The 13,820-nt window shown below is 54.2% G+C and overlaps 2 protein-coding genes across 3 annotated transcripts in view; both read right to left on the reverse strand.

Annotated features, from left to right (window-relative positions):
* IRAK1 (interleukin 1 receptor associated kinase 1) overlaps positions 1–569 on the reverse strand; it is an 8,985-nt gene extending 8,416 nt beyond the window's left edge. Inside the window, exons 1-3 of the mRNA XM_019664340.1 lie at positions 387–569; positions 136–303; positions 1–22 (exon numbers count right to left, since the gene is read on the reverse strand). The exon at positions 1–22 is cut by the window's left edge and continues 14 nt beyond it. Of these exons, the coding sequence (XP_019519885.1) occupies positions 1–22; positions 136–303; positions 387–522 (326 nt within the window). The 5' untranslated portion in view covers positions 523–569. The remainder of the gene's footprint in view (positions 23–135; positions 304–386) is intronic.
* A 2,574-nt stretch (positions 570–3,143) lies between these two features.
* MECP2 (methyl-CpG binding protein 2) overlaps positions 3,144–13,820 on the reverse strand; it is a 62,251-nt gene continuing 51,574 nt past the window's right edge. For both annotated transcript variants that reach the window (XM_019664291.1, XM_019664293.1), the window contains one exon: positions 3,144–13,049. In XM_019664291.1, coding sequence (XP_019519836.1) covers positions 11,984–13,049 — 1,066 coding nt within the window. In that variant the 3' untranslated portion in view covers positions 3,144–11,983. The remainder of the gene's footprint in view (positions 13,050–13,820) is intronic.

Here is a 13,820-nt window from a genome sequence, read left to right on the forward strand (position 1 = left end):
GGGAGGGGGGTGGGAGGGTGCCCTGGGACGTCAAGGAAGGAAAGGATGGTTAGGCCCAGGCAGGGGCAGGAGCCCCGTGGGAAGCCTCCAACCCTGGGGTCCTGGGGTCTCAGAGCCCGAGGGCCGAGCGCTCACAAGACATGATGATGTCCCGCGCACGGAGCAACTGCAGGTGCGTGAGGATGCGCACAAGGTCGGCCACGCGGGCGTTGCGGTTGATCCAGGGCCACAGGACGCTGGCCGTGCGCTGCCGGGAGCGTTCGCACAGCCGCAGCTCGGTCTGGTCGCGAACAATCAGGGCGGCTGCGGGGTGCGGGTCGTAAGACCTGGGCTCCAGGGCCCGCTCGCCCCCCGCCCCGCAGGTCCGCCAGCCCGACGCCACCCACCAAACTGGCACCAGTCGCTGGGCTCCAGGGCGTCCATCACTTTGTAAAAGCGGCACATGACCCAGGGAGGCACCTCGTACAAGAAGTGCTGTGCGCCCGGGGCCGCCGCTTCCTCCGGGCCCGGCCCCCCAGCCATGGCCGCCGCCGCCGCCGCCGCCGGGCCGGGGCCTCTCGGGGCCTTTCAGGGCCGCGGCGGGCGCGGGCCTCGGCCGGCCGGGTCCGCAAACAGTGACTCACTTCCCCTTTAAGCAGGCCTCGTGCGACGCCCAGATGCCAGGGGCGGAAGGGGCGGTGCCCGAGACTCCGCCATCTTGCCGGCGGCCGCGGCCACCGCGGCCCTCGGCCACACGGGGGCGCCGCACGCGGTCCCTTCCCGCGAAGGCAGCGCCACTGCGCGGGGCCAGGCGGGCAGGGCGGGCTTCCAGGAGGAGGGGTCGTCTGAGTGGGGCTCTGAGGGATGGAGGAGAGCCCTTCCCAGCAATGAGGACGGAGGCTATGATGGAGGCATGTGGCATTCCACTAAGGGCTGGAGCCGGACTTTGTGACAGCCACTGAGAGGTCCCCTTAAGATGTTTTGGCTTTATTTGTTGGCAGTGGAGAGTCGTCAGATATGCCGGTAGGACAGGGTCAGATGTGGGTTACACAAAGGCCCCACCCCCACCCTCTGCTGACTCCTGTCAGCTGGCCCTTGAGGTTGGGTGCAAGGAAAACGGTTTGGAAGCTTGTACAAGCAGGCCGTCCCAGCTCAGAGCCTTTCCACCCACCTCCTGTGCCCTGGATCCCATCTTTTCCGCTCCTCCAGGCTCCTGCGTCAGCAATTGTTACCTCATAGCACTAATCTGCCATTCTTCCTTCTTTGCTGGCTCCTTCCTACTAGCACATGAACCGTGTTTCTCTCTCTTAAAAACAGGGTTTCAACTCCTGTTGTCCCTCTTCCCTCTCGTGGTCACATTTCTGGCTTAGTTTGCACTCCCCCTGCGAGGGAGGCAGAGTCCGGCCTCCCCCGCCCTCTCTTCTGAAGCATGGCCAGGCACCAACCTCAGTTTGAGGTCTTGGCCATATTTGTCTCTCTTGCCCATTCCCATAGTGCTCTGCAGCCTCCATTGCCCCACCCCGCATCAGCAGCCACTGTTTTCCTGTCTTCTTCCCGAACGTGTCTGGAGTCCATCTCCTCCCCATGGGCCCACTGCCCTCACTACCACCTCTTACCTGGATGAATTCGCTGGCTTCCACATGGCTTCTGTGCCTCATCTCTGCCCAGATGCTCGTCCTCTGGCACAAATCAAGCCGCATAGCTTTCCTGCCCAAGACTTTGCCATGCCTCCCTAAGCCCTCTGATGGGTCCCAGCTCTTGAATGCAGCCTTCATGGCTGTCACCACACGGCCCCTGCCCACCCACCTCATGTTTAGTTCTGCACACGCCAGCAGCTTTAAGCCATCCAGAACTCCTTAGGATTCCGAGAATGTACCAGGCCTTCTGCATCCACGAGTTTGCATGTGCAGTTTCCTGGCCGTCGTTCGTGTGACAAGGTTGAGCTCAAACAGCTCCCCAGGTGGAAGCTAGGGTGAAAGCTCCCGAGGCCCCTTGGGCAGAGCTGCCTGCAGCCCCTGCTGTGCCTTGCATCTCTGGTGCATCCTTCTTGAGCCTTCCCCCATAGATGGGGAAGACCCAGCAAACAGTGCCAGGTGCCTTTTCCTTGTTTCTCCGGCTAGATGCATGCTTGCAAGGCAACAGTTCTTCCCTGACAGTCCCCCTTGTCCTCTCGATTCTGACCCCAGAAGGCTCCCCACCCCCGGTTGTCCTCCCAGGGACTCAGGGATGTTTCCAAAAACCCGCACCCAATATGGGCCTCCATTGGAACCTCTTCCCAGAAGCTGCAGCCATTTCCACAGAGGGGGCCAGTCACACCCTGAGTATGGGAATTATCATGCAGGTCTAAGGGAACAGGCTCTAAGAACACTAAGCTCTAAGGGAACAGGCACTTGGTCCTACTTGCTCACTGCTGGACTGCAGCTCCCTGGACAGGCCTGGAACACAGGAAATGCTCAGTGCACTCAGGTTGAATTTCAACCCTTTGATTTAACATTTAAGGCCAGGACTTTCAGGGTGCACCTTCTAATAGGTGTGTCCATATTTGCATATGAAGTTGGACACCGAGCAGTTGTCTCCTCCAGCCCGAGAGCCTGGTGAGGATGACTGGCAGGGCAGGCAGCTCCTGAGAGGCCACAGCCTTATGGGGAAGCCAAGGATCACAGGCAGGGTGAGACACCTGCAAACCCCCGTGATGACAGTGCCCCTTTTGGGCAGGGAGCCAGTTCAGCAGAGGCTATGGGAGGGTCTCAGGTGGTAGGCACAGGAGGAGCCTGAGCTGGGAGTGGGGTGTGTATTTCCAAAAGCACCTGGGCACATCCCGACCAAAGAGGCACCCCTCCCGTGGCCCTTAGGAACAGGAAGTTGTGCCATTGTGCATAGGGTCTGCAGCCCACCTGCCTCTTGACCTAGCGGGCAGATTTGTGCCAGGCCCTTCCCAGCCTGCCGCCCAGAGCTTCCCCACACATGCAGGAGCAGTGTGCCTGGAAAGGGCGGCCTTGGAGCACCCAAGGGGAGGTGGTGTATGGAGCGGGCTGCCCTTCCTCCCAAGGCAGTCCTGAAAGCAGCTGGCTCTCCTCTGTGTTCAGGGACAGCCAGGCTGAATCAGGAAACACTCCACCATGCTGTCCTGTGAGCTGTCTGATAATGAAAGCCCAGACCTTGAGTCACTTTCACAGAGAGATTTATCGAGAATGCTAACAGCACAGGATACAGTACTTCCCAACAAAAGGTGCAAACGCGTCACTTAGAAAGGCATGCTGAGTAGTCTTTGCTTTCACACGTATTAAAAAACTTACAAAAATAAAATAAAACTGCGTGCTGCCCATCTTTTCAAATAGTAAAAGAACCTTATGAAAAAATCACTTGATTTTACAACAAAAGACACAAACGGACATTTTTATGTAAATTTATAAGGCAAACTCTTTATATAATAAATAGGTTACAGGGATTCAGTGGGGGGTGTTTTTGAAACGTATACAGGTACATTCAGACAGGTTTACTGAAATGGTACAAATTTCCTTAATAAATTGCCTTTTGTTTTTAAATATATCAGTGCTTTCAGTCATTTGGCTATACACAAAGAACCTTTTTTTGAACACTACAAAAAAGCAATCAATATTTTTTGTTTTTTAAAACGACCTACTTATTTCCTAAAGTAATTGTCCCAAAACACAAAAACTGAAGGTGAATATGATAGAGGGCTTTTCGAGACATCTCCAGCCAAGTCTGTCCTGGGTGGCTCCCCAGGCCTCATGCATACCTCTCCCACCCTCGGCCGGACTTCCCTCTGCACAGGGTGGCTGGCCTGTGTCACTGAGACTTGGGAGGGGGCAGCCACCCTGCCTGGTTCTACCCACTACTAAACCCCATGTGCAAATGGTCACTACAGTCAGCACTGTCCTCACCTTTCGGAGGAGGTGCCGCCCGGCGCTAAGGGGAGCACACATCTGTCCCTGTTCCGTGAACCCAAAACAACGTCTGGTGGGGGGAACAGCTTCTCTGAGAAGGATCTGGTTTTGCCATGGAAAGGGAAAGGGGTTTCTCACGTCCAAATTTTGCTGGGAATTGGATGACAGTAAAGAGAGCGCACCCTCCACATCTTATCACATGAGTGGGTGGGAACTGAGAGGTCACACGAGTGTCGGGCACTGTGGGGCGGGTTGGATGTGATTGAGGTGTCCTAAATGGTAATGCCCACCACCTGGCCTGTACAGAAAGAGCTGCATCAGGCGAAGAGTGGCCAATCTGCCCCGTCAACATATGCCTGACCTGTGGCCACAGCAGAGGTCTCCAGGGAGATGCCCCCACTTCGTCTGAGCCACAGCCGTTCAGGCCCACCCCATCCTCCTCCCACCAAGGCCAGGTTGGCCCTGCTCACACCCCTCCTGACTCCCCTTGCAGGAACATAAACCTGTCTGTTCTTAAAAATAGCAATGATGCCAATAATCTTGGGGGAAAAAAAGGCAAAAGAATCCACTGGGTGGAACAAGACCTGGTTTTGCTTGGACTTTGAAAATGGCAACACATCAGCTATTCAGTCCGCTGGCATAGGCTTAACTTCTTTGGGTGGCTTCTGGCTGATCTGAGCAGGGGTCATCTCTCTGGATCTCCCCTCCTGGGGAAATAGGACAGCCCCTCTCATCTTGGTCACCATCCCCACCCTCCAAATTCTTTTGTTTGTAAAGAAAAGGTGTCTAGAAGCATTTGTCTCTGGAACAATTACTTTAAACATGGTTACAATACAGACTTCAGTTCAAACACAGAAGAGATTTACTTAGCAAAGTTCCTTTCACCCACCAAAAGTTACACAAATATAAGCCTCAACACCACAGTTAAGAGGACCAGTAGAGAGAACCTCATGTTTGGAACACAAAAGGGGAAATAAAAACCAAACCAAACCCAAACAGAAAACCCCCAGAAAGACGAGGGGAAGGCGAGGGGGGAGGGGAGGAGAGCTAACACAGCACACGTTACAGTGTCCGGGTACACAGGAGCCCAGCGCGAAGAAAGGGCTCGGCACACATTGAGTAACAGTCCTGGTGATATTTGGTCATATATTCAACTACTGACTCTGGAGCGGCTGTTATTGATTGAAGCAGTGACAAATCAAACGGAAAAGGAGGCCTTGGTAGCAAAGGAAGGAGCAGGCTTCAAGTTCTGCAAGCCTTTTGCACTCCACTGTCCAGCTCCCCAGAAACACTGAACTGGGTGGGCCCGCTCTGGCCCGGCGGGGCGAGAGGTCACAGGGTGAGGCTAACTCGGGCGCTGATTTCACATTTCCGTCACAAAGCATGCACGCAGACACAGGTGGGCACCCACCTGTTAGGGGCCAAGCATCAGTGGCAATGGCCTCCTTGCCTCCTTGGCCCCATCCCAGGCTGGGTGGGCAAGGACATCATGACCCACCGCTAATACTGAACGCAGGCTGGAGTGGGCCCCAGACCAGGTCCTCCAAGGGGCCCGACGGTAGCCCAGCCACCCAAAGGGCCTATGAGTGTTTCTCTTTCGGATTCAGGCCTCAGAAGTAGTAATGACGCAGGGAGGGAAGCTTTTGGCCCTGGTGATTATAATGCTCTCTGCTTTGGAAGAACAAGTTTCTAGATTTTTTTTTGGTGTTTTTAATTACTTAAAAAACGATCAAAAAGAACTGTTACAGCTAAACTCTCTAGCAGATATTGCTCGTTAAGAATTACAAAAGCAAATGCAATTACTCATAGGATGGGGGAGAAGAGAAAGGGACATTTCTGGAGTCTGCTACCTCCTGGAGGGGACCCACTGGGCTCTTCTATGTGGTTCTGGGGTCCCTGGCATTCTACCTGGTGTGGCTCACACATTCAGAGACGTGACAGGCCTCCCATCTCCCCACCAGCCCCCCGGACTCAGTAAAGTGGGAGTCCTACTGGCGGGGAGGCCTGCTGAGCCGACTCTCCACACAAGATCACTCTGACCGGGTCACTAGAAGGGATGGGGGGTCAGGCCACCCTTGTGGACTCCAGCTGCCCCACCCAGAGGTGGAAGGGGACCAGGCGGTGCCAACTACATTCCGGACATCGCGAGGGCAAGGGAGCGCTCGCGCACCCACCCGCTGAGGTGAACTGTCCTGCACCAGCATCCTGGGACCTCTTTCACAAGCACGGGAGAAACAGTGTAAAACCCGGGTGCTGCCTGGAGCCTCCTTTGCTTGGCACAGGGAAGCCCTTGAAAGAAGCGAGGAAAGACCACGGATCTGCTTGGACAGAAGAAGTGACCAGCAGACAGATTTGTCGTTTTTTTTGTTTTGTTTTTTTGTTTTTTTTTTTTGTTTTTTTGTTTTTGTTTTATTTTCCCTTGTCCTATGCTATGGTTATCAGAAATACTGTAATTAAGCAACAGGTATAATTTTAACAGGTCTTTTTTTGTGTGGAGCCACAAGCAAAATGAGTTTATAATTGTGCAATATACAGATATATATATATAAAAATTCAACTGCTTTTGTGTGTCTAGTCGGTGCATTAAATAAAAGGGACAGAAAAACTAAAAGCAAAACTAAAAAGCAAAACAAAAGCCCAGGATAGAGGAGACCAAGCAGGCCTATGTGTATAGTCTATAAGATACTGGATATAATCAGGGTCACCAGGAAGAACAGCTTTGTCACTTGACACACAAACACTGAGGGGAGAGGGACTACCAGTGGGCAGGAGCCAAAAACCTCTTGGCATTTTCATCTCGTTTTCTTTCGCTGCTGAGCAGGACCTGAGAAAAGGTAAGACAGAAGGGGGAGCTAGGGGAGCAAAGACAATTTGCAAGTTTCATAAATGCTCTGAAACTCAGAGGCCAGATTTCCCCTGTGAGGGTCTTGGCTCTGCTGGTGGTGGGTGGGGGAAGCACCTGTCTTCACACCCACCCTCCCTCTGCCCCTGGGGCTCTCGAGGGTGAGGGACGAGGGGGGCACACACCACAGTGAGTGCTCAGGCCTCTGTCCTCACCTCCGAGTTCAGAAGGGAGTGCCACTTTACCAGGCCCTAGACCCCAAGGAGAGCAAAGCAGGGGAATGTCCTTAGGGGACAGGCTGTGCCACAGGCAGAGGCCAAGGGGGAGACGTCACCTTCTCCTTCCTAGTTGCCTGGGCCCTAGTTAGAATTCATTATTTTCCTGACAAATCAGTACTTCGGGTAGGCTCTGTGGAGATGAGAATGGAGCAAGAAACAGGTGGCGCTGGGGAGTGGTAATGGTGCAGGCCTTCGCGAGTCCCTGGTGAATGCTCAGCTTCTCAAACCAAGAGCTGGGCTCCTGCAGCTTTGGGACCAGGCGAGCTGTAACCTCCAGGCCGCCCCACAGGACAGGACGGCAGCTGAATCTTCAGGGACTGCTACGCAAGGAGAAACGGGCTCTCCAGTGACAGGATGGCCCTGAGTCTCAGATCCAGCGTTTCGGGCTGGAATCCCCTTCACCTGCTGCGCTCACCACACTTCAGGTCAAGCTCCAAGTATTTTTAGATCAGCAAAAGCTTGCTCTTATTCATTCAGAAACAGCGAAATGTAATTTTCTGCCAAATATTTTCTAGGTTTTCCTTCTGAATTGTTGAGAACCGGTTTCAGTGTACACTTTTTTCCCCCTTTAATATGTAACTTCAGACCCTGGGGGAGGCAGTATCCTAGCGATTTGTAACAATTAGGCCTTTTTCTAAAGATTGATCTAAAAGAGAAAGACACAAAAATGGAGAGTCAACAAACCTCTCCACGAGCGGACAGGCTCACTGACCAAGAGAGCGAAGATGGGCCCTTGCAGAGAGCAGAGTAAGAGTGGGAAACTGACATGGCAGGGGCTCGACCAACAGGCCTGGCGACATCGTCGCTGTGCTGCACTTGGGGGACTGGCTAGGTAAATGCCCACGGGGCTCTAGACACAGCTTGCTTCCCGAGGTCTGGGCCATGGGTCCTAGACTCTGTGCATGACTTGCACCAGGAAGCAATTTGGGGCAACGACAGCGGCTAGGAATGGATGCACAAAGGTCTTCTCCAAGAACCAGTACCTGTGACCTCCCCTGACCCCGTCAGCTCAGTGAGCCTGGCGGGAATGCTCTCCGAGATCCAGTCAGCCCCACCTGGTGAGTTCAGTTCATAACCTTTGCTCCTTCCTGGGCTTGAGCTGCTTCTTAAGAGTTACTTAAAATCCAGATGTCCTGTCAGCTAAGGAAACTCCTTCCCCACCAGACGTGGAAGTTTGTTTCTGGCTAGTACCCTTTCATGATCGCTGTAACAGCAATGACAAGCTGGGCAGAGGAGGAGACAGCAACTTGGGGCTGCTCCGGGTCCTACTGCCACTGTTCTTGGCCTCTAGCCTGGAATGATGCCACTGAACAGATTGTTGCCCGCACCTGCAAAGGGTGGGTCTCAGGAGTAGAAGCCAGGTGCTGGCTGTGGCCTGTGATCCCAGGCCACCACGACTTTTACCTTCCAGGGAGCTGAGGCGCTGGGGTCGTTGACTAGTTTGGCACTGATGGACTGGGGATGAGGCATTTCTAGGTGTCTCCTGTGCCAGCGGAAGGGAGCTGTACTAGAGCCTGGCTGTGGCCCCGTTTCCCCAGTTCACTGCAGTGTCAAGGCCGGCAATTCCACTGGTTAGGACAAGCCCATGACAGGCAGGCAGGGCTGGGCGGGGCATTGTGGGAGGAGCTCGAGGACACACGGAATTCTATTGAGAGAGGAGGTAGTAACTAACAGCTAGAATGAGGGTTCGGGAGGCTGAACGCGACTTTCTGTGACCTTGGCCCACGGGGATCTGAAAGCCATCGGTCCATTCCTGTATTCTTCGCACAGTCCCTAAAAGATGTCCCCCAATCTTTGTGGTGTTCAAGTACACACAAAATTGAGGTCACACCCCAAAATGGGCCCGACACAGCTGGTGAGAATCCCAGGGCTTAGGCTTCCCCTCCAACCTCCCGTCAACCTGACTCCAGGACAGGGGTGGCATGGGAGCTGCAGGGCCCCTGCCCGCCAGGGTGACAAACTGCCAAGGCAGCCTGCTTAAAAGGTGACTCATTTGTGATGCCTTTATTTGGGGAAGAGAGAATGTGGAAGAAAGGGGGGAGAGAGAGAAAACCCTAAAGAGCCTCAGGCACTGCCTGCAGCTTTGGAACTCTAGGGGAAGAAGCTGGGGAGCTAGGGGGCCAGACAGAAAGAAAAAGACCCTTGAAACGCTATGTTCTCGACCACCAATTCCCAGTCAGCCCCTGAATAAACTGTCATGGGTGAAAGGGGGGCCTGGTGGGCCCCACACTCCTCTTCCCAGGACCAGATGATACCGAGCCGACGGGGAGGACAGCTCCTGACATTAGTCCCAGGAGCCGCATTTCACTGGGCTTGGTTTAACGCATAAAAACCCCACCAAGCAAAACAGACGGCATCTCCATGACAAACTGGCTGGATGCCATGCTCACGTGGCTAGATGCCTTTTGGGGGTGCTGGGAGTGCAAGGCCACTGTGGGGTCAGGAGCCTTTTGTCCTTGGAGGAAGAGGGGTAATGAAGGACTCGCTCCCCACCCCCTGATCCCCCTTCCCTTCCTGGGGAGGAGTCAGAAGTGAAGCCCAGAGGGTTGACAGCAGAGCGGGGTTGGTTGTGGGACTTGCTTTTGCAGCATAAGGAAATGGATACAAAAATGCTAGAAAGGACAGCTATGACTCTAGAAACTGAACGGGGCAAACTCCCTTGCTTCTAACCATTCTGGAAGAGACAGACACGGTTTTTTTTTTTCTTAAGCTACTGATCGGAACTGTCAACTATGGTTCCTGATCACTAAGGACTGGCAAGGAAGTGCTAGACGGTTTCTAGGATGTTTCACTCCTTCATGGTTACACCGCGGTAAGGAAGCCAGGGGACAATAACTGAAATACACAAGACAACACGCACTTGACAGTTCATGGCAGCAGCTCACATGGGACGTGCTTGTGGGTGTTTCTGTAAGCATAAGACTGCTGTCTCATTTGCTACTTTGATAAGGTACTTTTCAGTTGGACAGATTTAGATATGAGACATCTCTGTAAACACAGAAAAGGATATACCAATATGATGAAGATATGCAGCTAGATAAGGACTTCCTGAACAGGGAGGTTAAAGGGATGCGATCCCACAGCAAACCCAAGCCTCTAAGCCCCCACGCAACACCCCTGGCGCAGACGTGGACATGTGTGATGTACTGGCCCTACCCAGTCTCCAGCAAGCAAAAGCCAAAAGTTTTCCATTAGAAAAGAACTTGTGGTTAATGGAGGAACCTGGGGTGGAGGAGGGAGGCCCTAGGCGCTGGTGCCAGCTCAGGTCTGGGGGCATCTGCATTGTTCCGTCAGCTGCTCTGCACTGGGCTGGGTCTCTCGATGACTCTGGAAGGCCACCGGGGGCCTCTGTATTACCCTCAGCTCCCAAATCGAAATCTGGCCCAACTTCTCCCACCCACTTCTCTCAAGTGGAAGGCTGAGGAGGCCCGGTGTCCGGGCTCTGACCAGGGAAAGGGCTCCCTAGGAGAGCGAGACCTTGCTGCTCTCTTGCCGTTCAGAGAGGCCGCGGCGCTAGGGCCAGGTAGACTCAGCAGAACTCGGGGCTTCCCCAGGGTTCAGAACGGGATGGGGCTGCAGCTGGTGGCGGGAAGGCCAAGGGCAGGGCGAGTTCTGGGGGCATGAGCTGACCAGCATCGGCTTGGGGTACAGTTGGGCACTGCGGCTGCTTGGAACACAAGGGATGAATGAGGAGGGGGGAGGGGAAGAAATGAAAGAATGAAATGACAAAAGGCAGGAATGGAGGGAGAGGAGAGAAAGCAATCAGGAAGTCCTTATAAAATTGCAGCAAACACTTAGAGTTTCGGAGCTTCGTGGGAACCCTATGTGCTGAGCCCACTTTAAAACAAGCGCAGGTATCTACAGATCCAGGCAGTTCTAAACACCGTCACATCTGGTGGCTTGAGGGACAAAGCGTCACCAATTCAAGCCAGTTTGCTCTCAGAGCATGTTTGTTTTGAAGTGGGAACATGAAGACGCAATAGTGCAAATAGTTCTAAGCTGTCCCTAAGGAGTAGAATTGGAAAGTTTTGGAAGAACAATCTCCCCTCCGTCCCCCTGCCCCTGCCCCACTGAGCCTCTGCCAGTCACAGACTGCTCTGAGAGACCAGGAGTCCCTCCTGCCCTGCTGTGCTCTGCCGGTCCGGAGCCCGGCCAGCCTGCCTGCGCCTCGTCCTGCTGCCTCCATGGCCTCTGTCTAGTGCCATCCACTGGAGGCCGGCCCTGGGCCATCCTCTCCTCCGGCTCAGGCCAGTCTACACCCAGCAGCTCAAAGGATGACTCCCTCGGAGCCATGCCAGAACTGGAGCGAACAGGCACGACTTCCCTGTCTTGTGAAATGTCCTTGTCGGTTTTGGATTGGGGCTGGCGTGGGGCCAGATTTGTGCCACCACAGGTGGGATCACACGGGCTGTAGCCACTGGCCATCTCTGTCTTCTTCTCTAAAGAATCCACCTGTCTCTCCTGCCTCACACTTCCTTGTCCCAACGTGGGTGGGAGTGGGGGAGGTGGGGGAGCTGGGGGCAGGGTGGAGGGAGAGGAGAGTTGCGACTGGGGCACCAATGGCACCGAAAATGGGAGTGTTCTCTCAAGTGCTCTCTGTCCTTAACGACCACATGGGGGGAGGTCTGGGTGGGAGGGGAAGTGCAGGCGTACCCTAAGAAGCCTGGTCAACAGCTTGTCTGGTCAGTAGTATCTGCAGCAAGCCTTGTTGAAGGAGCCTAGTTTAGAAAAGTGCAAAGCTACTTCTGGCCCTGGTTAGGTCTTCAACCTGACTGTGCTTGTCGGTAAGAAAAACATCCCCAATGCTCCAACTACTCCCACCCTGAAGCCACGAAACTCTAAGTTTACTGAAAGAAAAAAAAATATTTTTTATTTCAGTTAATCGGGAAGCTTTGTCAGAGCCCTACCCATAAGGAGAAGAGACAACAGCTGCCTTTATTCTTGTTGGTTTGCTTTGCAATCCGCTCTGTGTAAAGTCAGCTAACTCTCTCGGTCACGGGCGTCCGGCTGTCCACAGGCTCCTCTCTGTTTGGCCTTGGCATGGAGGATGAAACAATGTCTTTGCGCTCTCCCTCCCCTCGGTGTTTGTACTTTTCTGCAGCCGTGGTGGCGGTTGCGACTGCGGGCTGAGTCTTAGCTGGCTCCTTGGGGCAGCCGTCACTCTCCAGTGAGCCTCCTCTCGGCATCTTCTCCTCTTTGCAGACGCTGCTGCTCAAGTCCTGGGGCTCAGGGGGGCTAGCGGGGTCCTCGGAGCTCTGGGGCTCGGGCGGGAGTAGCGGCACAGGCGCCTTCGGGGGCTCTGAGTGGTGGTGGTGGTGGTGGTGCTCCTTCTTGGGGGGCGAGGAGGCACTGCTGCTGCGCCCCTTAGGGCTGCTCTCCTTGCTTTTCCGCCCAGGGCTCTTGCAGGTCTTCAGTCCCTTCCCGCTCTTCTCGCCGAGCGTGGACACCAACAGGGGCTTCACCACCTCCTTCACCTCAATGCTGACTGTCTCCCGGGTCTTGCGCTTCTTGATGGGGAGCACGGTCTCTTGCACAGACCGGATGGACGACTCCTTCACAGCTTTCTTCTTGGCCTCAGTGGCAGCAGCCGCCACCACACTGCCCGGCTTTCGGCCCCGTTTCTTGGGAATGGCCTGGGGATCAGCCTCGGCTTTTCGCTTCCTGCCAGGCCGTTTGATAACCATGACCTGGGCCGACGTGGTGGCCCCAGCCCCTTCAGCCTTGCTCCCGGGCGAAGCTTGAAAAGGCATCTTGACGAGTAGCTTCCCCGGACTTTTCTCCAGGACCCTTTTCACCTGCACACCCTCTGATGCTGCTGCCTTGGGTCTCGCGGTGCCGCTCCCTTTGGGGCGTCCCCGACCTCTGCCAGTTCCTGGAGCTTTGGGAGATTTGGGCTTCTTAGGTGGTTTCTGCTCTCGCCGGGAGGGGCTCCCTCTCCCAGTTACCGTGAAGTCAAAATCATTAGGGTCCAGGGAGGTGTCGCCTACCTTTTCGAAGTACGCAATCAACTCCACTTTAGAGCGAAAGGCTTTTCCCTGGGGACTGTGGGAACAAATGGAGAGACACAAAAAATGATTAGAAGCTCCCAGAGCAATGTCGGAGATGGAGCAGAGCAGAAGGTGTTGATGAACTCTGACAGAAGGCATTGTGTAGCTGACACGCCTGATGAGATCATTGAAAAAGAGTCACATTTATGAAAAGCCAAGATGAGCTAAAACTAGATGGGCACCACCACAGTTACACATGAGGTAACTGGGTTGCCGCGCAGTGGTGGGTGCTGGCATGGCCTGCTCCGATGTCAGAATAGCTTGGTGCTGGCTGCTCCACAGCTGTTGCCTAGATGCCACCAAGGACCTGCCTGCCACTGAGGCTCCTCCTTTGGCCCCCAAGAGGGTCCGTCCTGGGAACCCTGTCTAGCCATCAGGCTGGGGCGCATTCTGCTGGCTGGTGCCTGGGCCCGATCTGCCCTTTGTCTGAACTTGTGCATGCTATTGGGTTGTCGGAAAAGTCATGACATATTTTGTCTATGTTTTTCAAAGGTCATTTATTTATATAAAGAACAAAGATCAATCAATGATATAGTGCCCATTTTGTTCGATAACCTTTTGCCATCTTTCAGTGAGCTTCATAATTCCTCGTTCATAGAAGGACCTGTCTTCATTTGCAAAAAACTGAACAAGGTGCTGATTTACAGCCTCATCTGAATTGAACGTTATACCACACAAGGAGTTTTGAAGAAAGCGAAACAAGTGGAAGTCTGACGGCGCAAGGTCAAGCAAGAATGGTGGGTGTGGCAACACATCCCATCCAAGC

Source organism: Hipposideros armiger, unplaced genomic scaffold (genome assembly GCF_001890085.2).
Source record: "Hipposideros armiger isolate ML-2016 unplaced genomic scaffold, ASM189008v1 scaffold_419, whole genome shotgun sequence".
Classification (NCBI taxonomy): domain Eukaryota; kingdom Metazoa; phylum Chordata; class Mammalia; order Chiroptera; family Hipposideridae; genus Hipposideros; species Hipposideros armiger.